At 55.8% G+C, this 27,043-nt stretch overlaps 3 protein-coding genes across 10 annotated transcripts; all 3 read right to left on the bottom strand.

Moving 5' to 3' along the window:
- Window positions 1-822: 822 nt before the first annotated feature.
- On the bottom strand, window positions 823-4,936 carry Syne4 (spectrin repeat containing nuclear envelope family member 4). Of its 2 annotated transcripts, XM_055594922.1 has the most exons (8): window positions 4,727-4,936; window positions 4,429-4,564; window positions 3,462-3,605; window positions 3,064-3,258; window positions 2,741-2,989; window positions 1,804-1,878; window positions 1,166-1,224; window positions 823-1,044 (listed from the first exon to the last, which is right to left on the bottom strand). In XM_055594922.1, the coding sequence occupies exons 1-8, from the start codon at window positions 4,852-4,854 to the stop codon at window positions 867-869; spliced, it is 1,164 nt and encodes a 387-aa protein (XP_055450897.1). In that variant the 5' UTR covers window positions 4,855-4,936; the 3' UTR covers window positions 823-866. The 2 variants fall into 2 exon arrangements, with proteins under 2 accessions (XP_055450897.1, XP_055450898.1); XM_055594923.1 differs by lacking the exon at window positions 3,064-3,258.
- Window positions 4,937-5,917: 981 nt separating this feature from the next.
- On the bottom strand, window positions 5,918-11,057 carry Alkbh6 (alkB homolog 6). 6 transcript variants are annotated; one of them, XM_055595026.1, is made up of 7 exons: window positions 10,997-11,057; window positions 10,421-10,499; window positions 9,880-9,948; window positions 8,484-8,544; window positions 8,029-8,180; window positions 7,710-7,826; window positions 5,918-6,323 (listed from the first exon to the last, which is right to left on the bottom strand). In XM_055595026.1, exons 2-7 carry the CDS (start codon window positions 10,472-10,474, stop codon window positions 6,060-6,062), a joined length of 717 nt encoding a protein of 238 aa, XP_055451001.1. In that variant the 5' UTR covers window positions 10,475-10,499; window positions 10,997-11,057; the 3' UTR covers window positions 5,918-6,059. The 6 variants fall into 6 exon arrangements, with proteins under 6 accessions (XP_055451001.1, XP_055450999.1, XP_055451002.1 ...); XM_055595024.1 differs by having other exon boundaries at window positions 10,958-11,046; XM_055595027.1 differs by having other exon boundaries at window positions 10,984-11,043.
- A 358-nt stretch (window positions 11,058-11,415) lies between these two features.
- Clip3 (CAP-Gly domain containing linker protein 3) lies at window positions 11,416-26,439 on the bottom strand. Of its 2 annotated transcripts, none has more exons than XM_055595011.1 (14): window positions 26,302-26,439; window positions 25,768-25,991; window positions 22,485-22,624; window positions 22,305-22,398; window positions 22,015-22,176; window positions 21,531-21,649; window positions 20,694-20,930; window positions 17,069-17,204; window positions 16,773-16,901; window positions 15,306-15,449; window positions 15,083-15,206; window positions 14,840-14,904; window positions 13,826-13,898; window positions 11,416-12,963 (listed from the first exon to the last, which is right to left on the bottom strand). In XM_055595011.1, exons 2-14 carry the CDS (start codon window positions 25,931-25,933, stop codon window positions 12,909-12,911), a joined length of 1,644 nt encoding a protein of 547 aa, XP_055450986.1. In that variant the 5' UTR covers window positions 25,934-25,991; window positions 26,302-26,439; the 3' UTR covers window positions 11,416-12,908. The 2 variants fall into 2 exon arrangements, with proteins under 2 accessions (XP_055450986.1, XP_055450988.1); XM_055595013.1 differs by having other exon boundaries at window positions 25,768-25,978.
- Window positions 26,440-27,043: the final 604 nt, after the last annotated feature.

Raw genomic sequence — 27,043 nt, 5'->3', positions numbered from 1 at the left:
ACTGTAGCCTGGAGTGGGAAAGACCCCAGGAATTTGGAATAGAGGCGTGGCTCAGTGGTGGAGCACTTGCCTGGCATGCTCCAGGCCCTGGGTTCCATTCCAAGCAACACGGAACAGAAATAATAGCTAGGCCTGATGGCACACATCTGTTATCCCAGCCCTCTGGAAGTTGAGACAGGAGGACTGGGGGTTCAAAGCCAGCCTGGACTATGCAGTAAGATCCTACCAAGGGGGGGGGGGTAATGTCCCAGACAGAGAGTGTCCCACAGCCCTGAATTAGTGATTGCCCGGCCGGCGCTCCTCCGCGCAGAATACATGGCAGCCCACCAGCAGCCCTGCCAAGGCCTCGCGCCTGCCCCTGGCCTCCTGAGGCACTGCCAGCTACACCTTGCTTCCTTTATCCCCCCACCCCCAGAGACTTGTGTTCACGGGAAGGACAGGCAGATGGGTGGAAAGTATCAGGGAGTCCACCTCCCCAGGAAGAGGCCTCACATGCGAGGTGTGGAGGTGTGGAAGCGTTTCCAACCACTTGGCACTCTGGGTGCCTATAGCAACCGACAGCTCTTTAAAGCCAGCCAGTGTCGACTCTGCCTTTCCTGGATCATGTTCTCATTTCCCTACCTCTCTTCCCAGCATCAGCTCTCAAATTAACAACTTGGACTAAATTTAACCTTTGTATTACAGTTTGGGGAAACCGGAATACCACAGGCTCATTGAGTTCTGTGTTTGGCCCTTAAGGCAAAGGTGTGTTAGAAGGGGCTGTCGAAATACTTCAGAGCTGTATCTGTTTCCAAGTTCTCAAGCACTCAATATTCTCAGACATCTTTCGGAAGCCACCCTTTAATACGCATGTCTGGGCTGTGGACTCAGATTGGAGGGAGACCATTGACATAGCTGAGCACCAGGTAGGGCGTCCTGACCAGCCGGGCATGAGAGCAGCAGGGGATCCCTGACAAGGGCAGCAACAGCGTGGCACCCACAAGAAGGAAGAAGAGAAGGAGAAAGAAGAGGGTCAGGGGCCATCTGGATGCAGGAGCAGGGACCCTGAGAAGAGAAGAAAAATGTTAAAAATCGGGGTGGGCTGCGACCATGATTGCTTGTTCACACACACACACACACACACACACACACACACACACCCAGCTCCATCGGTCAAGCCTCTCACCTATGATCCACCTCCAGCATCACATCTGGCAGACTGGGAGACGCTTGTCTCTTCTTGTCCTGAGGACAGACAGCAGACAGCAGCAGGATGAATGGCAGTGCCACTCAAGTGGGGACACCATCCTGTTATTCTAGACCTACAGGGCTTTTCCTGGCACCCCTGAACCTCACGTGAATTTACAGCGTGGAGGGTGTCTGCACCTGTCCTTCATGCATCCACTGCCCTCTCCCTGTACACACGGATACAATGCTGTGTGGGTGTGTGGGTGCCTCTAAACTCAGATCTTCAGGGTCACTCTAAGCTGACTTCCATTTTTCCCTTGGCCATGATAGGACATGTGACTCAGACCTGGCCAATCAGAGCACTCTATGCAGCCTCTGCCCCAAGTGAAGTCAGGCCTGGGACTTTGGTCCTTCGAGCAGGTCAGGGGTCAGAGAGGTAGGGTAGTAAACCAGGGAAAAGGGAGGGGGCTGGAGGACAAGGCCAAAAGACAGAGATGGAGCCCTGATACATTTTAGATCCTGAATGCATGATGTCTAGACTTGCGCGCGTGCGTGCGTGCGTGCGTGCGTGTGGCAGACAGTATGGGTTGGATCCCTTTGACTTGCCATCAGCACCCCCTAGTGTGCGCAGCTCACCTGAGCCTTCCGCAGCCGCCTTCTATGGTGAGCTGCTAAGTGCTTCCTGTGGCTGAGCCCCAGTGAGAGCAGGTCCTGTGGGAGGAGAAAGCTTCGTGTTTCTTGGGAGACTGGTAGCGTGGTTATGCAAGGGTCTGGAAGGAGGTGCCACAGAGATGAAATGCGTAGGCACATACACATCTCATGGGAAAGGCGGAGGGGGCAGAGCCCTCGAAACCAAGAGGAGAGAAACTTTACTTATTCATTCAGTCAACAAATATTTAATGGGTGTCTATTACACAGCAAGCACATTTTAGGCGGCATGGTGGGGGTGGAAACGGGCAAAATTCTGCTCTCTGTGGAGCATAACACTCTACCCAGAGAGGTAAGACGTTAGCAAGTAAATATCGTATGGAAGCCGTGGTAAGGAACACCAGGAAATAATGGGAGGAAGTGCTAGGTTGGGTCACAGCAGCTCTCTGAAGAGGTGACCCGGAAGGAGACTGGACGGAGAAGGGGAAGGGGCGGCATCTAGGGCTTAGAGGAGTAAGGCTGGTGTGCTTAGAGAGGGGCCAGGACTGTGTCTGCAGCACAGGGAGGAATGAAGAGACAGACAGATAAGAGGAGGGACGCAAACAGGGATTCACGGAGAGAGGAAGAGACAGAGTGCACAAGAGAATCACGGTGATAAGCTACGGTAGGCAAAGGTAGGTGGGCATGCCGGTGCATGCCTGCAACCCCAGCACGAAGAGACTGAGGCAGGGGGATGGTGAGTTCAAGGCCAGCCTATGCTGCATAGCATGACTCTCTCTTTAAAAAAGAAAACAAAAGACAGAAGCTTGGAGGGAGAGGCAGAGCCAAGTCCTCTTTGAAAGGGAAAGACCGTGCTAGAAGGTGAAGAACGGTACGCTGTGGTACCCGGCCAAGTAGGGGGCCTTTGAGGGGGCGCTGATCTCACCTTAAGGCCCTGTCCACTGCTCTGGGGTCCCCTGTAGCCACACAGCTCACAGGGAGCTCCTGGCATCCGAGATATCTTTTGCCCCGAGGGCCCAAGACCCCCAACATCCCCTGCAGGGTCCCACTCCAGCTCTGCAGGGGTGGGGAAGGCACTCGACGCCCAGGACCCCCAGATTCCACCAGGTGCTGGCCCATCTGGGTCTCCCTCAACTTCCAAGTCCTGGTCCAGGAGGTTGGCCTTCTCAAGCACCTGGAGCAGAGGACAGATGTCATGGGAGCCGAGGGGTTAGGGTCTGGGCTGGGGACACCCAGGGCAGGTCCTACCAGGCTACAGCTGATCAGCTGGGCCTGCAGCTGCCAGAGCCGTTGGAAGATGGTGTCTCGGTGGGTGCCAAGGGCCCTCAGGACCTGCTCTAGAGATGCCCAGGCCCTGGGTTCGCTCCTCTCAGCCAGGCCCTCGCCAAATGCAAGCAGGGCATCCACACGCTCAGCTGCCCCTCGTAGCTCTGCCTGTAGGGCCTGGGACAGGTGGTTGGACACTCTCACACTCATGACTGGAAACAGACAACCGCCCCCCCAACCTGGAGTAATTTACTTCCTCCTCCACATCCTGTGCAGAAAGAAGTCAGAACATGCACTAAAGCCGCCCTCCACCCCCGAAAGCTTGCACTCACACCCAGGACTCTGCCTACTCTCCCGTGTCCTGGCTTCCCACTGCCTACCTGCAGCTGGACGATCCTACTGTGGGCCAGCGTCCAGGATCTAAGGCCTTGCTCCAGGTCCTGTAGCCGGAAGTTCAACCTCAGCAGACAAAGCTGTAGGCTGTCCTGCTCAGCTTCTAGTACTTCCAGGCCAGAGGTAGAGGGCTGGGGATTCCAGGGGGCCAAATCAGGGCCTGTGGACCAATAGGACACCGCCCCTACTCCCAAGCAGGCTTCTGCCTGGTGGGTGTGTCTCTGAGGCAATGCCCATCTCCAGGACAGCACTGGGGCTGCTCCCACCCCAAGGTTGGAGACATCTAATTCAGGTCTTCAGGTTCTCAAGCCTTCCAGAAACCTCTTTCTATGGGCCTAAACTGGGAGGGGTAGTGGAGCAGATTACCCCCAGAGGGACTGGGGTTGTACTAAGGCCATTATTGAAATTCTGATGTCCTGCTTGGTAAAATATTGAAATTCGTCTGCCTTGGAGATGGTGAAATATACTTATAACCCTAGTTCTCTGAGGCAAGAGAATTAAAGGTTCAGGGCCACACTGAGCTACGCAGCGCAAGCCTGTCCCAAATGAGGAAACTGGGGAGGCGTCTGCCGTGTGCAAGTAAGGTTGCTCAAAGTCACCAGCACAAAAAGAATCGACGGCATGGCACTGGTGGTCTGTGATCTCGGTGCGGGATGGGTGGAGGCAAGCAGATCCCTGGAGCTCCCCAGCCAGCCAGCCTAACCAAACCAGTCAGGTTCAGCGAGAGACCCTGACTGAGTGACACCGACCTCGGCCTCCTCGTGTGCAACACACGCACACACCATTGAGTGCACAATAAGGATAACTGAAACGCTTCTACACTGATTGGCAAACAAATGGCCTTAGTGTCCCCTCCGCCACAGACACCTAACACCTTCTCAAAATCACCATGCTGTCCCCAGAGCGAGAGAGGAGAGACAGGGTTCAGGGGCACAGAGGGTGTGGTCAGCTCACCTCACAGGGCTTGCCCCCATCTTGATGCTCATGGGAAGCCAGTGGTAGTCTTGGGGGGCTGGTGGTAGGCTCAGTGCTCTTCAGCTCACCCATGACACGCTCAGGAGGACCCAAGGAAGTCTGGGCCAGCTCTGGCCTACACGTAAGGAATGTTGACGGAGCCCAGATGAGCCACTGTGCCTCGCTTTCCACCAAACCCGACCCCCACTCTCCTCCATGTCCTAATTCAGTCGTGGTCGCACATGGCCCGTCCCACTGCTCCCTCTGTTGGAACCAGGAATCAAGCCCCAATCCCCACCTGCTCGCCTTCTCTCCAGGCACAGGGTAGATGGTACATCCTGCAGCGTCCAGCTCCCTAGGGACTCCCAGGGTATGGCTGAGGGGCTCTGAGGGGAATCCATGGCCAAGAGGAGGGGACAGGGCCATGGCTGTGGGCTCAGGGAGCCTCAGATGAAAACATCCAGTAACTGTCCCTTCCTGAGCTAGTCCCCCACCTTTCCACAGCAGGACTTACCCAAGCCTGAGGCTATGGAGAGGCCCAGGGGCCAGCCTGGCTCCTCCCCTTCCAGGAGGAACCTGGACCAAGAAATCTGATGCCCTGCTGAGGTGCGGAGGCGTTTAACTCCTTCCTCCCCAGCAGGAGAACCTAAACTTCCCAACTCCATCCCCACGCCCAAGGGGCTCTGAGATAGAAAACACCGCCCATTCCCCTCAAGACCCTGGATCTTGTCACCTTCAGGGACCCATGTATCTGAGCACCAGATACGTGATATGTAAACATGTTCTTGCTAAAATTCCAAGTTGGGGGGGTTTTACTTTGTCCCCACGTGTTAAGTGTCTTGTGCGGGGAGGAGCGGAGGAGCGTGGTCTCTGCCAGGTGGCATTACTTGGATTCTGAGGACTTTGAGGGGTATAAATATGACAGAGGCTGCTTGCTGAGGGTTCGTCCTGAATTTGCTGCTTGTTGGTATGCGGCTCACCTGGACTTCTGGGTTTCTGGATGACTGATACTGGTGTTGCCTCCAAAAGATTCCAACGACCCTACCCAGGAGGAAGCGGCAGAGAGAATGCCACACCCCAAACCCCGTCCCCACTAACCTTCTTTCTCTCCTACACGGCGTTGGGGGGTTGGAAGGGAGGTAGAAGCTTTTTAACAAACAAAGTAGGTTTGTTAAAATCACGATCAACACCACCCTAGTCATTTAAAGTCCCAGGTATAATGACACTGAAAAATCCAAGCACCTGGGAGCTACGGCCTGTCCTGTCAGACAGGAGAAATCTCAAGTTCAAGGCTAGCCTGGGCATCTTATGAAGACCCTGTCTCGAAACTAAAAAATAATAAATTGTTGCTGAGATTATAGTTTAGTGTATTTGACTAGCTTCCAAGAAGGCCTGGATTTCATCCCCAGTATTGAAGAGGAGGGCAGGGAGGAAGAAAAAAATAGAAACATCTGTTCCCACCTAGCTTTAAAAAAAAAAAAAGTCCAAAACAAGCAAAGGTATTTTCGGTTTATTTGGAATGGCGTCTTCTCTATGGTTTCCACAGTTACCGGGAAAATAAATAAATAAATAACCCTGCACAGCCGCCTCTGCCCTAGGGTTCCAAGGTCACAGAGTTTGGAGCCTGGCGGTCATTTACTCAGCAGGAGGCTGGCGCGCAGCACTCGCGGCACGCGGCGAATCGTCAGGGAGACGCGGGTGCCGCGCACCAGCCGGGCTCCGGGCTGCGCAGACGGGCAGGCGGCAGCGTTGGGCGGCAGCGAGGTGGCGTCCAGCTCATCCACGCGGGTGGGCGCGATGCCGTGCAGCAGGCGTGTGTACGCTGGGCCCCGGAGCACCAGCAGGCTGCGCGGCTCCACCAGCAGCGAGGTGATGGGCTGTGGGGGCGGCCGGGGCTGCGGGAACCAGCCGGTGGTCAGCAGATACCCCGAGTGTGGGAGTGAGTGAAAAGTCAGCGGGCGTCAGCAGCTGGGCAGGGGACAAGGGTCGGCGGGTTCCCCGGGAGAAAGAGTTTGCTTTGGGGGATGGAAGCTCTCTTTGGTGGCTGAGGAATGGTAATCTATAGGTTCTGGGGGCCACGATGTTGGGAAGGGAAGGTCTCTCTGTGTGTGTCCAGCCCTTTGGGAGGAGGCAGGGCCTCCGTTACAGATGACGACATCAAGGGTCACTATACTGTGGGAGCTTCAGCTGGGATCTGAGGGGCTGGGACATGGGCGGCCCCGGGGACACTCACACAGAGCTGACCTGGGGTGCACTGCTGGGGTCAGGCTCTGATACAGGGGTTAAAGGGAGTAGCCTATCCTGGGGCTTAGGATGCTAGACAGCAGATGAACTAGAATACGGGGAGGCTTTAGTCAGGAACGGCTCTGCAGGTAGCCTGGCTGGGTGGAAGGGATGAAAAGGAGAGAAATGCAGGGAGCGAAGCTGAGAAACATCAGGCCAGGGTGGTTGGGGGGGGGGATTCTGTGAACACTGCGGTATCAAGACTGCCCGACTTGGGCCGGAGAGATGGCTCAGAGGTTAAGGGCACTGGGTGTTCTTCCAATGGTCCTGAGGTCAATTCCCAGAAACCACATGGTGGCTCACAGCCATGTATAATGAGATCGGGCGCCCTCTTCTGGGGTGTGGACGCACATGCAGGCAGAAGACTATAGAATAAATGAATCTTAAAAAAGAATGCACGACTTAAAAGCTACAAGTCAGAGTATCTCCAACACAGTCATGTGATGAGCTAAGAAGAACCTGGGGGTCATAGAACATATGACTAGAGTGGCAGGACACTAGTGTTAAAGCGTCCTGCACAGTCTGGGAGAACACGAGTGACTGACACACTGGGGTGTTTTGAGGCTATCAAGAACGTGTGTTGGAGCCAGGCATGGGGCACATGCCTGTAACACCAGCACGTGGGAGGTGGGGGCAGGAAGATGGCAAATGTGAGGCCAGCCTGGGCTACATAAATCTTGTCTCAAAAACAAGTAAAGAGTAATTGAAACAATAAAAAACGTTTTGTCGGAATACCACGCTGAGCTCAAGGACTGTGGACATGCCAGAGTCACCCAATACCCCAGAGAAGTACTGGGTGTCTGCCAGCATCATGGCAGCCTGGGTTGGGTACGGGCTAGCTATCCCGGAAAAAGCAGGGATAACCAACCAGGAGCAGGGGAACACATCTGGGTGTCAGGAATACGGTCAAGACAGGCAGGATCAGGCCGTCCTGGAGTATACGGGTGGTCGGCGATTAGAATGTTCCTAACTGCTTGGGAAATCACCTCGGAACCCACCTGTTCTGTAGGGACGTCATCCTCCGGCTGCCGAGGTTCATAGAAATCGAGGACGGTGTGGGAGCCCAGGCTGATGGTGCTGACCGTCGGGTAGTACAACGGTCCGTCTTCATGAGGCTAGGGAGGAAGGGGGCGCCTGGGAGGGCGGGGGCAGGAGCCCATCCTAGACACCAGGTCAAAGTGGGCTTCCGAGGCTGGGACAGGGATGGGAGTGCCTCGGTGGGGCGGGCAGGCAGACAGAATGGCTGTCCTCCTCGTAATGATTTGAGACACGGGGGAGGCGGTCACGGGGGAAACTGGGAGGAAGATGGGTAGTTACCATGATGCCCTCCCCAGGCAGATACTGGTTCACAAGGACATGGTTGGCTGGGAGACCCCCAAAGAGGCTGAGGTCAGACACTTTGTCCACGTAGCGCTGAAGCCATGGAGGCAGTCGCTCGGGGACCATCCCCCGGGGGTGGGGGAGCCCGCCTGCAGAGTGCACGGACACTTGAAGGCGCCCAGTCAAGGACCAGGGCATCTGGTACCCCCAGAGAGGATATTCCAGTGGTTGGAAGCATCCCTACCCACTGAGCTTTCACAAGTTTTCTTCAAAGCACTTGGCCCTTAGAGACACTCCCAACTATTAGTAAACCCCCAATCCCTCAAGACCACCACCAACCCCTGGAGCCTCCTGGCTCGGGGACCCCTGGGACCTTGGAGATAGCCCCACATATTTTGACTCATTGGACCTGAGCCCCTCCCAGATCACACTCCCTCACAAAGCACACTCACCCCAGTTCTGTAGCTTCCTCCCAGACAGCTGGGTCCACTTTGGCTTTGGGGCATTGAAAACCTAGGAGGTGGGGAACAGGGTTTTCAGGACCTTCCACTTAGGCCAGCACAAGGGCCTTCATGTGGGGTGAAAACAGGCCATCTAGAGCCTGTTGGAGGGTTCTGGTTGGGGAGAGCAGCCAATCACAGAGCCCTGACTGAAAAATGGTCCTCCTCTATCGAGTAGGGTCGCTCTCTCCAGAGCTTAGCCTCAAGGACACTCATAAGGACATGGGGAAACACAGGGACATGTGCCTGGCCAAGTCAGCTGCAGCAGCCTTGGCCAACAATGGGGAGACAGATGTTCTATCCAGATTGTAGCCACAGCTGGAAATGGAATCTTCTCTCGGTGTGGTATGTTCCCAGAATTTATTTATTGTTTCGGGGGGGAGGGGGAGTCTCATGTATCCCAGGCTGACCTCAAAAAACCCTACCTAGCTGAGCGCCCCCTGAGCCACCTCTCCAGCCCTGTACTGGGCTGGACGTGGGGACAGGGCTTGAGTTCCCCATTCCCCTGCACCCACACTCGCAGTGCTGGCATCACAGGCATGTCTCACCGCATCCAGCTTGGGGGATCTCAACACAGGGAGAATGAGCTCTGACATGTCTCGGGTCCCAAGGCTATGGGGTTGTACTGGGTCATTTCTGTCAGGGATGTGATCGCAGTAGCACCCTTAGAGGTCAGACCGGGCTATCTCCGGGTAGAGAATGTGAGCTTCACAACTGCATCCTTGGGCGGGTGGAGGTGTGTGCCTCAGTGGTAGAGCACCTGCCTGGCGTGCACAGCCCCAGATCTTATCCGCCAGCAGGAACCGACAAACGCACACACGCGCGCCTGCGCGCACATTTGGTTTTTCACAAGCCTCTAAGGGAAGCTCTGTCTTGTTTATTTGCTTTGTTTTGTTCTGTTTCAAACAAGAGCTCACAACACGGGGCTGGAGACACGGCCCAGTAGTTGAGAGCCTCTTGCAGAGGACCCAGGTTCACTTCCTAGCACCCACACAGCTGCTCACAACCATCTGTAACTCCAGTTTTAGGGACTCTGACACCATCTTCCGGCCTCCTAGGACACAGAACAGAAGCCATGCAGACAAAACACACACATGAAATTTTAAAAGAAATCTAAAATAACAGAAGGCCTGAAATTTGGGATCACCCTGACTCAGCCTCCTTAGCTGGGGTTGCAAGTATGTGCCACTATGCCTAGCTAAGCAAGCTTTTTGGGACAGACTTAGCCATGGCTGAGAGAGAACAGGAGGACGGTGCTGGGAGGCACCTCCTTGCTAGAGCCTCACTCCGGGGCTAGGTGCTGGGAGGGAAATATGGGAAGGTGGGAAAGACAGACTAGAAGGGTCACCTGTCGAAGCAAATACTCCTCCTCTTCCTTGGAGATGAAATCGGGGACATAGTAGATTAGAGACGGCGCCTGTAAGGGAAAGACCGCCCTTAGGAGAGGGGTCCTCAACCTGTGGGTCGCGACCCCGAGCAAAGCTATCCTACGGTCAGAAAGCAGACGTTTACACTATGATTCATAACAGTACCGGAAATACGGCTGTGAAGCAGCGACAAGAATAATTTTTATGGTTGGGGGTCACCACAACATGAGAAACTATTAAAGGGTCGCGGCATCAAGATGGTGGTGAACCCCTGCCTTAGGATGTGGCGCTTTGCCCGACACGGGGACCCCATCAGGACTGAGCAACCTTTCCCTTTGGAGAGGAACTTGGGATGTCCTCAGAGAGGCCGGGACCTCAATAGCCCTGGGGGGCCGGAAGCAGGCATGCTCTGAGGAGAGGCGGGGCAATCCCAACCAACAAACCCAGCAGTCCGTCAGTCACTTCACCCCACCCCACCCCCTTCTGTCCCCACATTCCCCTCCACACCCCAGTCCTGTCAACCTGTTCCACCCTGAACGGTTCCAGGGCCGGGACCCTGGCGTCCTGCTCCTCCATGGACACCAACTCCTCGCGTGCCGCCCTGTGGGAGGGGAAAGTCACTAAGCCTCCCATCTTCCAGGGGTGACCAGCCTTCCTTCCACCCCCTCGGGGGCCACACCTCAAAGCTGGGGCCCTCGGTTTCTCAGAGCCGCCCCGTGACCCCACGCCCGACCCCGGATCCCAGCGCCGATCGGAGTCAGCAGACCCCAACTGAGTCCTTCCAAGCCCACACGGGCCCCACCGCTCTAACAGGCACCTTGCTCCCCTCGAGAGCCCGCGGCAGACGTGCAAGCCTGAGTGCAGGACCCCCAGGGCCTACAGACCCTCGTCTCACCTCGGCCCCGAGCCAGGCTGCCAACGCTGGTTTCCCGGCAGAACCTCCCCAGACCCCGGAGGGTCGGGATTCCACGCTCTGAGCCCCCCGGAGCTGCCACCCTGAGCCCGCTCAGGTCCCCGCACTCGTCACCTCTAAGGCTCCCCCCGCGCGCGCACACGCACACCCCGGACAACCCGACCGTCCACACCGCCTCCTCTAACTTGCAGACTCCACACGCTCAGCCTCGCCCGCCCCCGGCCACTTCCGCCCGTGCTGCCGACGCAGGACGCTTAGACCGCTGGCCGGCCTCGGAGCCACCTCCGGGCCCGCCCTCCAGCCAATCAGCGCTCCCACTCGGCGTCCGCCGCGCTCGCTCAGGCACGGGCCGCGTCCCGCCTCCAGGGACCCGGCTTCGGCTGGTTCCCACCAATCAGGACTCCACAGCAGCGTGGGCCTCACCTCAGCGAGGAAGGCCACGGGGAAGGGACGGGCGCTTCGTGTTCTGCAGGCCAAGTCGCTGGTCTCCTGCCTTCCATACGGGGAGGTGACATTAAACAAACAAAACCCTCCCGCCGTCCTCACCCCAGCAAGACCCCGGGGTCGGTGCCATAACCCCCAGTGACCTGACACACGAAGGCCATAGAAACGTCTTTATTGAAGAGGACAGGAGTCATGCTGAGTTTAGGGACATGCAGTGAAGGGGCAGTCGTGAGCTGTTCTTGGTGGTCGGGGGCCCCAGGTCTGCTCTGGACCCATGGGGCCTTCGGGTTCTCCCTCAGGCTGTTGGTCTGGCCCAGGTGCTTGTGAGGTCCTTGGGGGCAATGACTCAGATTTAGGGTCTCGGACCTGTGACCGGAAGGTAGATTGAAATAGGGACTCCAAGACTTGGGGTCCTGGTAGAACCCTGGGGCCCTGCACGTATTAAGAATCAGAGATTTGGGAATCGGGGGTTCCCTTGAGGCTGGGGCCCGTGGAATTTGGAGTTTGGGAGATCAGAAGATCCATGGACTGAGGGCATTAGTCATCTATTCTTGTCCCAGAGATGGGACTTGCTGTCTGGGGTCTCCTGGTGCCTGGGAGTCAGGTTTGAGATGCCCTAAGAGCCTGGGGCCTTCTCCTGGCAACAGGTTCCTTCCTCCCGCTCCCATGGACCTCGTGGTTGGGTGGTTTCCTGAGGGTTTGGGATTGGGGTCTTAAATTTGGGATTCCCTGGGGATTTGAAGATTCTGTGACTTGGGTAGGGGGAGTCCTGGGAATTAGAAATTGGGGGTTTTCTAAGGATCAGAGGACTTGAAGGCCTGGGGAATTAGGGATATATATAATATATATTCTCTCTGGAATTTGAACTCCCCAGAGTTCTAGAGCGGGGTCTCCAAATTTGGGGGCTCCCCCCAAGGGGGAAGTTATTACTTTAAAAAATAGAGAATTTTCTGGGAGCCTTGGCCAGCACAGAGATTGTGGGCCACGTGGGTGGGCTTCATACAAGGCACTGGGGGTTTCTCAAGGGGGCAGGAAGACTTGGTGTCCTGCAATTCATGCTTCCAGGACTGTTTGGTGTTTGCAAATTGGGGTGACTGGGCTGGTTAAGTGGGTGTCTTCTTTGGGGGGGTGAGAACAGGGACTTAGTGAATGGGGGGGCATCTCTGATAAGGGCTTTCAGGTGACCTTGGGGTCACGACATCTTGAGGAGACTGATGTTGAAACAGGGAAAGTGATGTGGGCTATCCGGGAGATATGGCCTATGCTTAAGGAGAAGGGGGAGGGGTGGGGTCTTCATTCATGGGACTCCCATCCACTGGTGAGGAACTCAAGAGTGTCCTGTTATGGCGAGGGTCGGCATCACTTGGGTGACGTGGAAATATTTATTGGGGGACATCTGCTCTGAGGGGTGGGGCACAGGAATTAGCCTGAAGGTGCTACTCAGGGAATCTTTGGGGGTAACATGAGGTCTGTATTTGGGGAGCTGTCATGGGAGATCTGTTAATAATGGGACCTCAGGACTCGAGGGCTGGCTAACAGGGGGTTTCTATTCTGGAGGTGTCACTGGGAATCGCTATCTGGGGGTGACTGGGGGCTCCTTGTGTCAGGAGATGCTAGAGGGGACTCTGTCTCTTTGTAGGGGCTCCAGGGCCTCTAGGACTGCATCTCCGCCCTCAGCATCCAGGGGAACCAGCAGCAGAAGAGTAACCTGCAAGAGAAGAGCCAGGTCACATGGGACACAGGTGTGGGGACACCCGGGTCCCTCACTGCACTCCTGGGTCTGGCACTCTGCCTCTGAGTGTGCCTTTTTAGGCTTGTGCAGTGTGTGTGTGGGGGGGGGGGGGGGCGCGTGTCTCTGCTTCCTTCAGCTGAAGTCTCCAGAAGTCAGCAAAAGCCCTTTGCTCTAAAGATACACTCTCCCTCCATCCCTCTTTCTCCCTCTCCCTTCATTGTTTTTGTGGGACAGGGTCTCACTGTGTACCCTAAGCTGTTCTCAGGCTGACAGCGATCCTGCCTTGGCCTCCCCATTGTTGCATGAGCTGCTGTACAAGGCTGGCATGCTCTGGTTTTGGTTTGGTTTGGTTGGTTGGTTTGGGTTGGGTTTTCGAGACAGTTTCTGGAACTTAATCTGCAGACCAGGGTAACCTTGAACTCAGAGATCCACCTGCCTCTGCTCCCAAATGCTGGGATTAAAAGCATGCACCACCACCACTAGGCTTGTTTGTTTGTTTGTTTGTTTTGTTTTGAGACAGGCTTCTGTCTGTCTCCCTGGCTGTCCTGGAACTCACCATGCAGACCAAAGAGGGAGTTGAAAGATGGCCTTGAACTCACAGAGATTCACCTGCCCCTTTTCTCTTTTTCCACTTCCTTCCGCTGTCTCACCTTGTAGCCCAGGAAGGCCTGGAACTCACGACCCGCCTGCCCTCTGAACACGGGGATTGCAGGCATGGGCCACACACCCAGTTTACTGGCAACCTCGCTTCCATCTCCCACCCGTGTGGGCCCTGCACACCCGAAGCCAGGGGCCTCGCAGATGTCTCTCACGTTCTGCTGGAAGGCCTGCCACACACCTGGAGATAGAGTTCTCTGATGCAATGTCCTTTGGGGTCCGGACTGTCGTGAAGGTGCGTTTGGGCTGTGTCACTAGAGAGGAAGGCAAGGTATTGGGTGAGGTGACAGCAGACCTGTATTATCAACACCCCCCTCACACACACGCACACACACACACACACACACACACACACACACACACACACAGGGTCATGTTTATCCAGGTCTCCAGGCCTTGACTAGAGTTTCGTATGCATCTGGCCCTCTAGTTATTAATGCTTGCTCCTTCCCCATTAATTACCCACACCTCCAATGCTCCCATCAAATCCCACATTCCCCAATGCCTGCTTAGATCCTTGTTTTTGTTAGTTACGTTAAGTTTCAGGGTTTTTTTTTTGTTGTTGTTTGTTTATTTGTTCTTTAAATAGTCTCACTATTTAGATAAGGTGGTCTTAAATCTGAAATCCTTCTACCTCAACGTCATAAATATTGGTATTATAGATTTCTAAAAAAAAAAAAATGTTATGTACATTGGTATTTTGCTTTTGTGGATGTCTGTATGAAGGTGTCAGACCCCTTAAAATTGGGGTTACAGACAACTGTGAACTGACATGTGAGTGCTGAGAATTGAACCCAGGTCCTCTGGAAGAACAGCCAGTGTCCTTAACCACTGAGCCACCTCTCCAGCCCCACAGATGGTTTTTGTTATCTTCTCAGTGCTGAGGATGGAACCCAGGGCCTTATGCATGCTGAGTCATACCCCATACCTGGTCCCTCACTGAGCCACACCCCAGCCCCTCACTGGGGGATTCTAGGCAGGGGCTCTATAAGTAAACTGTATCCCAAACCCTCATAGCCTTGTTAACTTTCCTATATCTACAGTACCTACCTTTCTTGGGACCCTTTCTTATATTTTTTGAGCTATTTGCATCAAATTAAATGCCAGAGGCTGTCACTAATGTTTAGCTGAGAACCCACAGCCCTTTTCCCATCCCTGAGACCCACACTCCTCCCTGCACCGGCCCCCAACTCACTTGTCACTTGATGCACTTTTTTGGCTCCAACACTGTCTCCAGGGGGATCGGTGGATCCACCAATCCTGGGAAGACACAGAAGATTCAGAACCATGAAGGGCTATGAGCTGAACCCCAGGGAGCCCAAAGGAAAGAGCCATAGAATGACAATCAGCCATGTTGTCCTGTCTTCCAAGAGGACCATCGGAGGGGAGACACGGGCTCTAGGTGGCTTCGTGAGTGGAGGGGCAGAGCGGGGCTCACCTCTGGATTCGAGAAGCTGGTGCAAAGACGCCATGTCGAGGGGCGCAGGTGAAGTACCGGACGCCGAACACAGAGCCGTCATGTTTGCCTGTGGGCTGGTCCAGCTCGATGCCGTACCAGTAACCTACAGCAGGGGATTGCCAGAACACCTCAGCCTCAGTGCTGGGGATGGAACCCAGGGCCTTGTCCATCTGAGCCCCACCCCAGCCCAGTGCGCCCTCACCTGGAGCAAAGTCCGTCTTCCCATAGAAGCGCACGGTCCCCTGCTTCTGGCCTGCTACGAGGACTTGATCTCCAACTTCAGCCTTGGCCCCTTCACGCTGCTGCAGGCTGCCCAGAGATGGGGAAGATGGGGACTTCTTCTTCCCTGGGAATGGAAGGTGAAGATATGTAGCCCAAAGGGAAGACTGAGGCAGAAATCAGGAGCCCCCTAATTCTCCTTTGAAAACGTGGGGACAAGCCAGACGTGGTGGCACACGCCCGTAATCCCAGCACCCCAGGAGGCAGAGGCAGGTGGATCTCTGAGTTCCAGGCCAGCCTGGTCTCCAAAATGAAAGAAAGAAAATGCGGGGACAAAGTTGGAGGTATAGCTAGGAGTACTTGCTTAGTATATATTCAAGTCCTGAATGCAATTCCCAGCATGGCCAAAAATTAAAAGAAAAGAAGCTGAAGGCAGTGGGATGTGAGTACAGTCTCAGGACTCAGGAGGCTGAGGCAAGATCATTTAGGCCAAGGTGGGTTTTTGTTTTGCTCTGTTTTGTTTTGGTTTTGGCTTTTTGAGACAGGATTTCTCTGTGTAGCCCCGGCTGTCCTGGAACTCACTCTGTAGACCAGGCTGGCCTCAAGCTCAGAGATAGGCCTGCCTCTGCCTCTGCCTCCCAAGTGCTGGGATTAAAGGTGAGCACCACCACCGCCCTGCAAGCCAAGGTGTTTGAGATCAGCTTGTACAACCCAGTGGCCAAGGTGTACAAGATCAGCTTGTACAACCCAGTGGGACATCATCTAAAAATGAAGTAAGCAGGGTTAAGCTCAGTTCAAGTTTGAGAACCTAAGCTTGGATCCCAGAACCCAAGCGAAAAGGCAGATGCCATGGCAGGCAACAGAAGGCGGAGACAGGCAGGCCCTGGAGCATGTATGCTGGCCAGCGTGTGTGCTGGCCAGCCTGGCCAGATACATGATCTTCATGTTCAGGGAGAGATTCTGTCTCAACAAGAAAGTGGGAGCCAGGCAGTGGTGGCGCACGCCTTTGATCCCAGCACTCGGGAGGCGGAGGCAGGAGGATCGCTCATGAGCAGGCATTCATGTAGGAGAGCACCCATCAACACCTGGCCAAACACAGACACATACATCAGAGGGCAGCGGCTGGGGATGGTGGCAAGACAGGTTGAATTTCATAAAAGCCAGGAACTGCTGGAAAGGTAATCCCTAGAGATGGATTCTTTCCCGAACATGGGAGAGGTCTTTGGGGCTGAGAGATAACTAAGCCTCGGGAGGCTGAGAACCCCAGAGGTCCTTCCAAAGACCTGGGCTGGGCCAGCAGTGAGTCCAATAAGAAACCAGGTCACTGAAATGGGAGGTCAGCTTCTTCCCCATGGCTGGAGTTGAAGAAAACAGAATCACAGCAGCTGAGCTACCCACACAGTGTCCCCAAGGCTGCCTCTTCCCACCCATTTGATGACACTCTTCTGACCTTTGTGTTCCCTCCGGCCTTTGCCAGTTACTCGGGAGAAGTCCATCCGGGGAGTCCGGGGTGTGGAGGTCACAGATGAGGGGGGTGCATCCACTGCCTTGGAGACCTTGGACACAGAAGCAAAGAGACCTGGTGGGGCGGGGGGTGGGGAGGCAAAGACTGGGTCAGGCATTTTCTGAGCCAAAAGAGACCCTTGCCCATCGCTGAGTCTCCGCCCCACCCCTCTCCCCAGACAGCAGCCTCAGAAGAGCGGAGCATCCCCCCACCCCAACCTGGGCCCCCCGTCAGAGACTGACCCTGCTTGGGAGGGCAGATGAAGTACCGGACACCCCCAACACTGCCGTCGTTCTTGCCTTCCGGTTCGTCTAGTTCCACACCCACCCACTGGCCGCTGGCGAACTCTGTGGTCCCGCAAAACCGCAGTGTGCCCGTCTGGGGAGACAAGGATGACACGGCTTGGATGGGGGGCCTTGGAGACCACGGTGGGTTACTGACAGACAGACATCACGGCAGGGGTGCAGGGGCCCGGATTCAAACCTCAGCTCTTGCCCTCACTGGCCGTGTGAATACGTAGGTCTCTTTATGCCTCAGTTTCCTTACCCATCAAACGGGTACAAAGACTGTACCCACTTATAAAGGTGGGGGGGGACTGGGATACACAAATCCATGGTGGAGTGCGTGCCTAGTGCCCATGATGGCCCTGGGTTCCATCCCCCAGCCCAGGAGCAAAAAGACTGCCACAGATCTGTCCTACCTACTGCAGTGAACGGCCATAACCACAGGTGACATACAACGAACCGATGCCAGCTCTGCTGCCTCCTGCAACCCTAGCATGTGACAGGCTGAGGCAGAAGTTTGAGGCCAACCTCGATCACATACCAAGTTCCAGTCCAGCCTAGGCTACAAAGTGAGGCCCTATCTCAGTTAATGTGTCCTGCTACCCGCCCCTCTGAGCTAGGCCTGGACCTCTCCCTTCCTCTGTCTTCCCCCAGTGCTGGAACTTCAGGCATATGGCATCACACCTCACTTAAGAGTAGGGGAGAGACATGTAAAGAGGCTGGAGAGATGGCTCAGTGGTTAGGGGCACTTGCTGCTAAGATGGCAGAGGTGTGGCTCCTAGCACCCATGTCAGGAGGCTCACAACCACATGTGATGGTAGCGCTAGCGGATCCAGCGCCCTCTTGTGGACTCTTGGGACACTGCACTCATGTGCACATACTTAAAAACATACATACTTAAAACACATGTGTTTTAAACGCTTAAAGTGTTCATTCTCTGCTATTGTGGTCACTATAATCCTACCAGGAACTCTCACTTTCACACACCTGGGGTTTTTCTGTTTTTTTGGGTTTCTTTCTTGAGTCAAGAGTCATGCAGCCCAGGCTGGACTTGGATTTCTGGCTTCCCTGGTTGTCTCTGGAGAGCTAGGGTTGCAGGCGTGAACCACCGCACACAGCCACTCATTTCCTCTCCATAGCGCTCACGCATGCTGGGTGAGCTTTCTACTGCCGAGCTGCGACGCTCAGCCCTCCTAGCCTACAGAACACGCTTATTAAGACCGGAGCTGCAGCTCAGGGAGAGTGCTGACCTAGCACATAGGAAGCACTGGCTCTGTCGCTGGCACCACAGACAGACAGACAGACAGACAGAGCTGGCCAGCTAACTGTGCTGACTCTGGAAGTCTATGTGGGGAGCAGGACTGCGTTTGCACACAAATGGCCCTGAGTGCACACCAGGCTCCTCTAAAGGCCGCAGACTTTGGGACGCCCAGCACCAATCTCCCTGAGGTGGACACTGCCATCTCATTTACAGGTGGACAAACTGACACGCAGAGGGGAGTCACTGCCCCTTGACCCTTTCCCGGGGTATGACAAAGCCAAACTGACCCTGGAGAAGCCGCCAAGCTTAAGGTAGTTGTTGTTCTAACAATGTTGGGTACCCCAGGTCTCAGGACAAAGAGCCTCATCTCTTGGAGCCTCTTCTGGTACATAAAATGGAAAGGGTCAACTCATACCCTCAAACTGCCCAGTGAGGAAGTTTTCTGGGTAGGATACGGTGAGCTCTTTAAAAATGTTATTATCGGGGCTGGGTGCGGTGGTGCATGCCTGTAATCCCGGCATTGGGAAGCAGAGGCAGGCAGAGCTCTGTGAGTTCGAGGCCAGCCTGGTCTACAAAGCAAGTCCAGGACAGCCAAGGCTACACAGAGAAACCCTGTCTCAAAAAAAAATTTATCAGCCATGCATATTGGTACACACCCTTAATCCCAGGACTAGAGAGACAAAAAACAAGTAGATCTCTGGTAGTTTGAGGCCAAACTTATCTAATTGATAATTCCTGGCCAGCCAGGGCTACCTGCACTCTGTCTCAATAAAATAAAATAAAATAATTGCCAGGTGTGGTTGTGCACACCTCTAATCCCAGCACTGGGGAAGCAGAAGCAGGTGAATCTCTTGAGTTTGAGGCCAGCCTGGTCTATGTAGAGAGCTCCAGGACAGCCCAGGCTACACAGAGAGACCATGCCTCCAGAAACAAACCAAAGAAACAAAGAAAGCAACTACAACGACAAAATCAACCCCCCAAAGCCATCATCATCATCATTTTATATTCATTATTAATTATTATCTGTATCGTGTACATGCATGCACATGTGTGAACGATGTAGACGGGGGATACACAAGCCATAGTTCACGTGTGGGAGCGAGAAGATAATTTTGTGCCGTCAGTTCTCCTTCACAAGGATCCTGGGGTTTGAACTCAGGCTGCCAGATCTGTATGGCAAGCACCCATACCTCTGGGCCATCTCATGGGCCCCAGGAGCTTTTGGTCAGGAGATAACATGTGAGTTACACAGTTTACCACTGGATAAAAAACAAAATCCAGCAGAGCACTGGCTGCTCTTCCAGAGGTCCTGAGTTCAATTCCCAACAACCACATGGTGGCTCACAACCGTCTATAATGAGATCTGCTGCCCTCTTCTGGTTTGCAGGTGTACATACAAACACACATTGTATACATAATAAATGAATAAATCTTAAAAAAACAAAACAAAACCCTGCTTTACTCCCTTCCAGAGGTCTGCAGGTCCAGTGTGATCCGCCCCCTTCTAATCTCCCATACTACCCTCCTGCCCCATAATCCCTCTGTTCTCACCCTGTTCCTTGCTACCAGCAGTTTAACTGTGTGAGCTACTTTCTCAGAGCTTGGATATCACCTCCTCCGGGAAGCCCTCTCAGAACACTCCAGCTAACCCCTCTCCTGCCTCCAGCCAAGGTCAGTTCCCCAAATCCACGCACTGAATGCTTTTCACAGTCCTTGCTGCCACCGGAAATGACCTTAGCTGATGCAGTACTTCCTGCCTCTACTCATTTCCAGCAGAACTCCATGAGAACAGAGCTGGGCCGATGGGACCCTCCGTCCTAAGGAACAGCCGGGCTTGGCATGAGGGACACCAGGCAAGCGAAGGAAAGCCAAGGTGCCTGGACAGAGGTGCATTCTCTCTGCCTCTCCTCACCCCCACCTGCTTTAACTTAACCCAAGGCACTTTCTGCCCCTCTTCTCCCTTCTATGTAAGCCTCACGCCGAGATCCACCTAATGTCCCAGTCAAAGCCCTGACTTTGCACAAGCCTTTCAGGGGGAGGCACGGGGAGGCAAGAGAGCTATGCTGGTCACTGTTTCAGACATGGCTGCACTGGGCTGTCACTGCCAGGGGCAGGTCTGCCTCCTGCTCAGCACGGGGTACAAACGGCACAAATGGAGCGTACTGTATGTGCACTATTCTGTGTGTTGTTCACAACAACATGGAGAATAAAGTATGGTGACATCTGACAGGTGTGTAAGGGGGACAGCCTGCCTGCGGCCCAGCTTCTGGGGGGATGGGAGAGCCGAGTCCTCCCCCCCACCCCCTCATCCCAGCCGCTGACCTTCTGGCCGTCCAGCAGCACGCGATCTCCCAGACGCAGGCCCAGCGCACTGAGCATGAGATTGCCCGGGACGTTGTCATAGTTGGGGAGTGTGACTTTGGGAAGGGTGCAGGACAGTGGCACGGCCTCCTCTAGCAGCGTCCGAAGTTCCTTGGCCACCAGGGCCGCCTCGGCCTTGTCAAGGGACATGTCCATAGGGTCTGGGACCACTTCCGCTGGCACCTGTCCCTTTCGATTCTGTGGGTCAGACAGAATAGGGACAGATAGGGACTAAGTATGCCAAGCCATACATACCCCTTTGGAAACCACACCCTAACCCCCCCGGATTGGGTGAAGCAGGAGTTATGCTAGGCTACACCCTAGGCCGATTTGGGAACAGGAAGAAACGGAGAAATGCAACGTGGCCCGGGTGTAGTGGTGCATGCCTACCAAGCACAGAGAGAGTTCCCGGCCAGCCAGGGAGAGGCAGGCAGATCTCTGAGGGTTTGAGACTAGCCTGGTCTACACAGAGAGTTCCAGGCCAGCTAGAGCTACGTACAGAGTGAGACCCTATTTCAAAACCAAACAAACAAAAAAGACGCAGGTCAGAGTCACCCTCCGGGACTCTAGGCTGGGACGTGCTACGTCATGGATCCTGATCAAGCAGTTCTGCAAGAAACGAACACGCCCTCTCTAGAGCATCCTGGGCAATCCTCTTCTCCCTACCTCGGATTCGCGGGTGTAAAACGGGGTAAGTAGGGGTGACCTGCTGCACAGTGAACACTGGTGGGAACCTCCGTGGAGGCCTGCTGTGGGGGGGGGGGGGGGCAGGAGGGAGGAGAGGAAGGGGTGCAGTACCCTCAGCGCTGGGTTGGCGCCATGCTCCAGTAAGCACTTGGCGGCGCCCAGACACAGATTCGAGGCGGCGATGTGCAGAGCTGAGCCGTGGTTGAAGTCGCTGCAGGTGGAGTTCACCACTGGGACGAGGAAAGGGGAGGGGAGGGTGAGGAGCGAGCCACCTCCTACGTCTGCATGAGGCCCCACCCCCGGCTCGGGGACCCCTGCCTCTGGGCAGCTTGCCCAACTGGCCCTTCCATCCCACGGTTATCCGTCCCCATGTCACCCCGTCCCCGGACCAACCATCACCACCCCCGCCCCCTCCCCCCCCACCTCGTCCCTCTATCCCTTGCTTCCTGTCTGGATCCCTTCACCCTTAAGGGTTAGGCCTCGGTCCTTATCCTTTTATCTTGGTCTTTTCCCCTTACCCCTGCTCTCAAAAGCCTGGGCGTACGCCGCCTTCCAAGAAACTCCACCCTCGCCCCGCCGGGCCCCGCCCTCTCACCCCTGGGCCTCGCCCCCTTCAGAAGCACGCGCACGAGGTCGGGCACGTCGAAATAGGCTGCGTAGTGAAGCGCGTTCATGTTGGTCCAGCGGCTGCGCAGGGTCACGTCTGCGCCCAGCGCCAACAGCTGCTGTGAGAGACGCACCGCGGCCGCAGGGTCCCCTGCGAAAGAGCCAGGGTCAGCCCCAGAGTGTCGAGAGGGGCCCTAGTATCTCAGTTCTGCACTCTGGGGTCTTAGTCGGCTCCGGATGCGCCCGGGGCCGCGGTGGTTTTGGGGTCTGGGCTCTCACCGACTCCGTGGGCCCCAGCCTTGCACGCATAGTGGAGCAGGGTCATATCCGTGAGCCCGTCACGGTCATTCACATGGCAGCCACGACGCAGAATCTGTGGGTACCGCATGACCGCAAAGGATTACCCAAACACGGCGGAACCGGGTCTCCCCGCTCCCCAGCCTCCCACAGGGCGCCTACCTCATTGCCAATGACGTCTATCTTGTGCTGGACTTGCGGCACCCACTGGCGGACGATGGCGAACAGCTCTGGGATGGTAGTCTTCGGGTCAAACAGAATTTCCTGGCAGGCAGGGTCATTGGGGTCGAAAAAGGTGAAAGCTGGGAAAAGAAGTGAAGAGTCACCCTGGGCAAGCTGCCTCCCCCTTTGGAGCTTGAGGGGTACGCAGGCCGAAGCCAACCCACAGGTGTTTTCTGGACAGTCAGCGGGTTTCAAAATAAAGAGGGCACTGAATGGGTAACACACAGATAGCCAGTGTCTTGAGAAATTGGACAGTCCAGGGCCTGGGGACCGGGGAGGTGACTCGGTGGTTAAGGCTGCAGGCTGCTCTTACAGAGGACTTGGGGTTTGTTCCCAGTGCTCACCACAACTGCTGTGTTGGTCCAGGGTGGCCTGACACCACTGGGCTTTGCAGGCACCCGCACTCTTTTGTGTGTGTGTGTGTGTGTGTGTGTGTGTGTGTCCACACACACGGACACACAGGCAGACGTGTAACTTAAAAAATAATAAAATAGTAGATCTTTTAAAAGGTAGGCCCTGTGTAGCATATAGGAAACGGAGCCGCGAACCTGAGGCCAGCTGGGGTGGTGCCCAAAGGCATGTCTGTTTCTCCAATGGGAGGCTGGTAAGTATTGCTCCTGGTGGCACGCAGCAGGGGCCTCAGCGTGTGTGTATGCGTGTGTGTGTGTACCCACGGACCATGAGTCAGGAATCTCTCCCCATTCACTAGCGTCACAGCCGTTCTTGGCTCGGAACCTTCCTCTGGCTCCCATCCTTTCCCAGTGCAGGCCAAAGGCCTCCCTGCCGTGCACGAGGCTCTGTTCAATCTGGCCCTCTCCATGCTCCCCGCTCTTTTCCTCTGTTGAGTCCCCTTCAGCCAACTGACCTTCTGTTCCTCCAATGTGCCAAGCAAATTCTCGCCTCTCTGCACTGCCCTCGGCCCGTGTGGGCAGCCCTCCCTCGGGCCTTCATGAGGCTTCACAGATCTTTGCGGATATCTCCTCCACAGACAGGCCTCACTCCACCCGGTCTGGCCTGCCGGCCCTGCCCTCCTGGACATGCTCTATGTGTCTTGGCATAATGCAAACACCGAACACGGCTAGCACAGTCCCTCCTCGCTGTTTCTTCCTCAACCCTCCCTCTCTCCTCCCTCTCTCCTCTTCCTCTCTCTGCTGGGGATAGAATCCACTTGAACTAAGCATGCTCTCTGCTGCTGAACCCCCAAGCCCTTCTCTTCTCTGTCCTCTTTTCCTCTCATTCGCTGAAACACTTCATGTAAACACTGTTTCTGTCCTGCCGTCCTTGGGCCTTCTTCCTCACAGCTGGGTGTGCCCACCTCATGCCTGCTGCACCTAGCGTGCAGGGAAGGCCTGGCGGATCTCTTCGGAAGTGACATTCGCACTGAACACACCTTTAGCTTTCTCTCTGGAACAAGCCACATTCCCCATCCTTTGTTCTACAAGCAGGACTACTCCGAGGGCCTAGCCTAGGCTCTGTGACTTCCAGCCAGGGCCAGTTCAATTTCTAATGCTTTTCTGAGTTCCTGGGGTGGACTCTCCGACTACACCTGAAGCTCCCAACCAGTACTGAGTCTGTGTGTGTCTGTGTGTGTGTGTGTGTGTCTCTGAACACACATACGGAGAGCGTGCAGTGTGGATGTGGCAGTTGACATTGTCTTCCTCTGTTGGGCACCTTGCTTTTGAGACAGGGTCAGCCCAGGTGCCCCCCGGTGTCTGATTCCTCCACAGCAGAGTACAGCTGCCAGCAGCCCCACACACGCATGGCAAGGGCTGTCCCAACCACGCCATCTCTCCAGCGAATACTCTTCACTTTTCTAATCAGACTGAAATCCGTCGCTCTGATCTACCTCTGCTGGGTGGCGCCTCCACAGGCGACACCTCCTGAACCCAGAACTAGTTTCTGATCTCACAGGTGATGGAAAGACCTTCTCTGGAGAGGTTCTCGAGCCCGCCCCCGGCTGACCTCCATCTCTCAGCCAAGAGCCACTCAGATGGCTCTGCTGGTAAAGGCACTAGCTTGTCACCAAGCCCCATGACCCGGGACTCCTGAGGTGAAAGAAGAGAACTACTGAAATGTCCTCCGACCGCCACATGCACGCTGTGGCACACACATGCGCACACACACTCACACGCCATCAATTGAAAATGCAACATCGAGGCTGTCCGTCAACCCTGTCACCCCTCTATTTTTAGGTTATGCATACACCGCTCTCTCCTTTTCACACTCAGAATCTAGGAGACGTCCTTGGAATGGCCTTTAAGTCCCTTCCAGATCTGACCCCAGGTCGTACTGCACCGTTCTGATCACGCCCCCTAAATGCAGTTTTGGGGTCTTCCCACCCCGAACTCATTTCTGCCTCCGGCCCCTTGCATCTACTCTTCTCCACCTGGAGCTATTGCTCCAGGCTGCTTACAACTGCTTCCTCCTCACGCTCTGGACCTCAGTCTGCGACTCGCCCACTCACAACGGCCAGCCCCACTACCCATGCCTCACGCTGGCTGCAAGTCTCTGCCTTTTGATGCTTCGACGGCACGCACTCCGCTGTGCACAGGGAAGGTAACACGGACCTTCATTTGTTGGGTCTCTCGGAGCAATGCTCACACCTGGAACCTCATCACGAAGCCGGAGGTCCTCAGCCCTCCATGAATGGACAGACACCCCGGGCCCCTAGCTGCTCTCAGCTCCTGCCTCACACCACTCAGAACCTCTGGCTCCTGTGTTGAATTCTCCTGTAGCCGCCTCCTCCCCACCCCAACCTGGGGCTTCCCTACATGGTACCTCCTTGCCTTTAAGAGCTCTTGCAGCACGCTGCCCTGGAGAAAAGCAATCTCGTGGTCTCCTGGAATTTCATGTTTAGCCTCACCCGTGTGGCCGTGATTGGGGCCTGGGAGTCCTCTGGGCCAAGCCTGAGGAGAACCTTGCTCTGCGCTGTGGCCCCACTTCCTAGCACAAAGTTAGGTTCGCGGTAGCTTGTTGTACGGTGTTTGCTGAATGACTGAATGACTGAATTGGCAGGTCATGAATGGAAGACTAGGATTTTTCCAACCCCGTCCCCTAACAGACGACTGTAATTGGCGAAGGGGAGCGATCGAAGGGCTCTGCTGCGGCTAAGACTCCCGAGGACCACCTTGAGCATGCCCCCCCCAACCCAGCTCAGCCAAGCCACCGTCCCCGAAAGCTGGAGCTTTGGGTGCGCGGATTCCAGGGTGGGGACAGTGGTTACCGTAGTCCTTGGGGAGCGGAGCGGGTGCTGAGGGGTGCACAACCGGCTTCTGCCGGCGCTCCTGGGTGGGGCTGGGGGCCTCTGGAACCGGCTCGTCCTCTTCCTCCTCTTCTTCCTCCTCCCCCCGGGGCGGAGGGGCCATCGGGGCAGGATCTGTCTTAGTCATAGTCCTCGGCAGCCCTGGGGGGCCCGCTGCAAAGTTGGGGGTGGCCTGGAGGCAAATCCTGAAGATAGAGGTCAGCTAGAGAGGGCGCCCCACAGCACGGGGGGATCCGAGCCCACGGAAGCTCCAAGAACCACGGGTGGCCCCCCCTAGTCCTCGGCTCTGGATTCGGGCAACCACAGTGGTCCCCGTTACTCATTAGAAAACACAGGGATACGCGCCCCAACGCGGGCCACCTCCTTCAGGCCCAGCCTCCCATTCTTTTCTTCGGGTGCCAGGCCCCTGGGTCTCCGCCGCCCCCTCCCGGGGTTTGTTTATCTAGGGATGCAGGATGCTTCGCCCCTCCCCTTCTCCCCAGCCTTCCATCTTACCTCGGCTGGCGCGGGTTGGGGAGCAAGGCTGGGACTGAAGAGACGGCGGGAGTAACGGGGTGTCAGTGTCGGGGTACCAGATGGGGGAGGAGAGGGAGACAGAGAGAAGGGGCTGAGGCCCAGACGCTGGCGGAGGGGGGGGGGGGGGGGGGGGGAGGAGGAGGGGGGGCGGGGGGGGGAGGGGCGGGGTGGGAAGGGGGGGGGGGGGGGGGGGAGGAGATGCTGAGAGAGGCTGGAGGCAGCGGGTAGGGGCTAGACGGCTCGGGATCTCCAGAGCCAGGGGAGACGGGCCCTGGAAGGATGTGACAAGCATAGAGATTGGAGAGGGGTGAGGTAGAGAGAAGGACTGAGAAGAGATGGGCGGGAAGACAGACGCGGTGTTTCCCTCCACACAGCGAACCAGGCCGGTGAGAGCAACGGTCTGAGTCTGGGGCTGGGTGTTTCCGTCGGCTGGAACCTCAGCCCTAACCCCTTCTATGCTTGCCCCACGTAAGCCGTCTCAGAGGGCTATTTTCTTCCTAAATTATCTTCGTCTTCACGCTTATCGTCACTCAGGACAGACAGGTCAGTAAGCCACCTGCTCAAGGGTGGTGGCGCTGAAGCTACCAAGCTTCATGGTCGCAGGGGGCCCACTGGCCTCTAAAAATATCTATCACTTCCAGCCTAGGATCACCGCAGCCTCACCTCTGGGCTGGCCTTGCCTACTGCACCCCACATCACCCTGGCCGGGCCACCGCCCTCC

The sequence above is a fragment of the Psammomys obesus genome, unplaced genomic scaffold, assembly GCF_907164565.1.
Source record: "Psammomys obesus unplaced genomic scaffold, mPsaObe1.curated_primary_1811, whole genome shotgun sequence".
NCBI lineage: Eukaryota > Metazoa > Chordata > Mammalia > Rodentia > Muridae > Psammomys > Psammomys obesus.
This window is presented reverse-complemented; position numbering and strand designations above follow the sequence as displayed.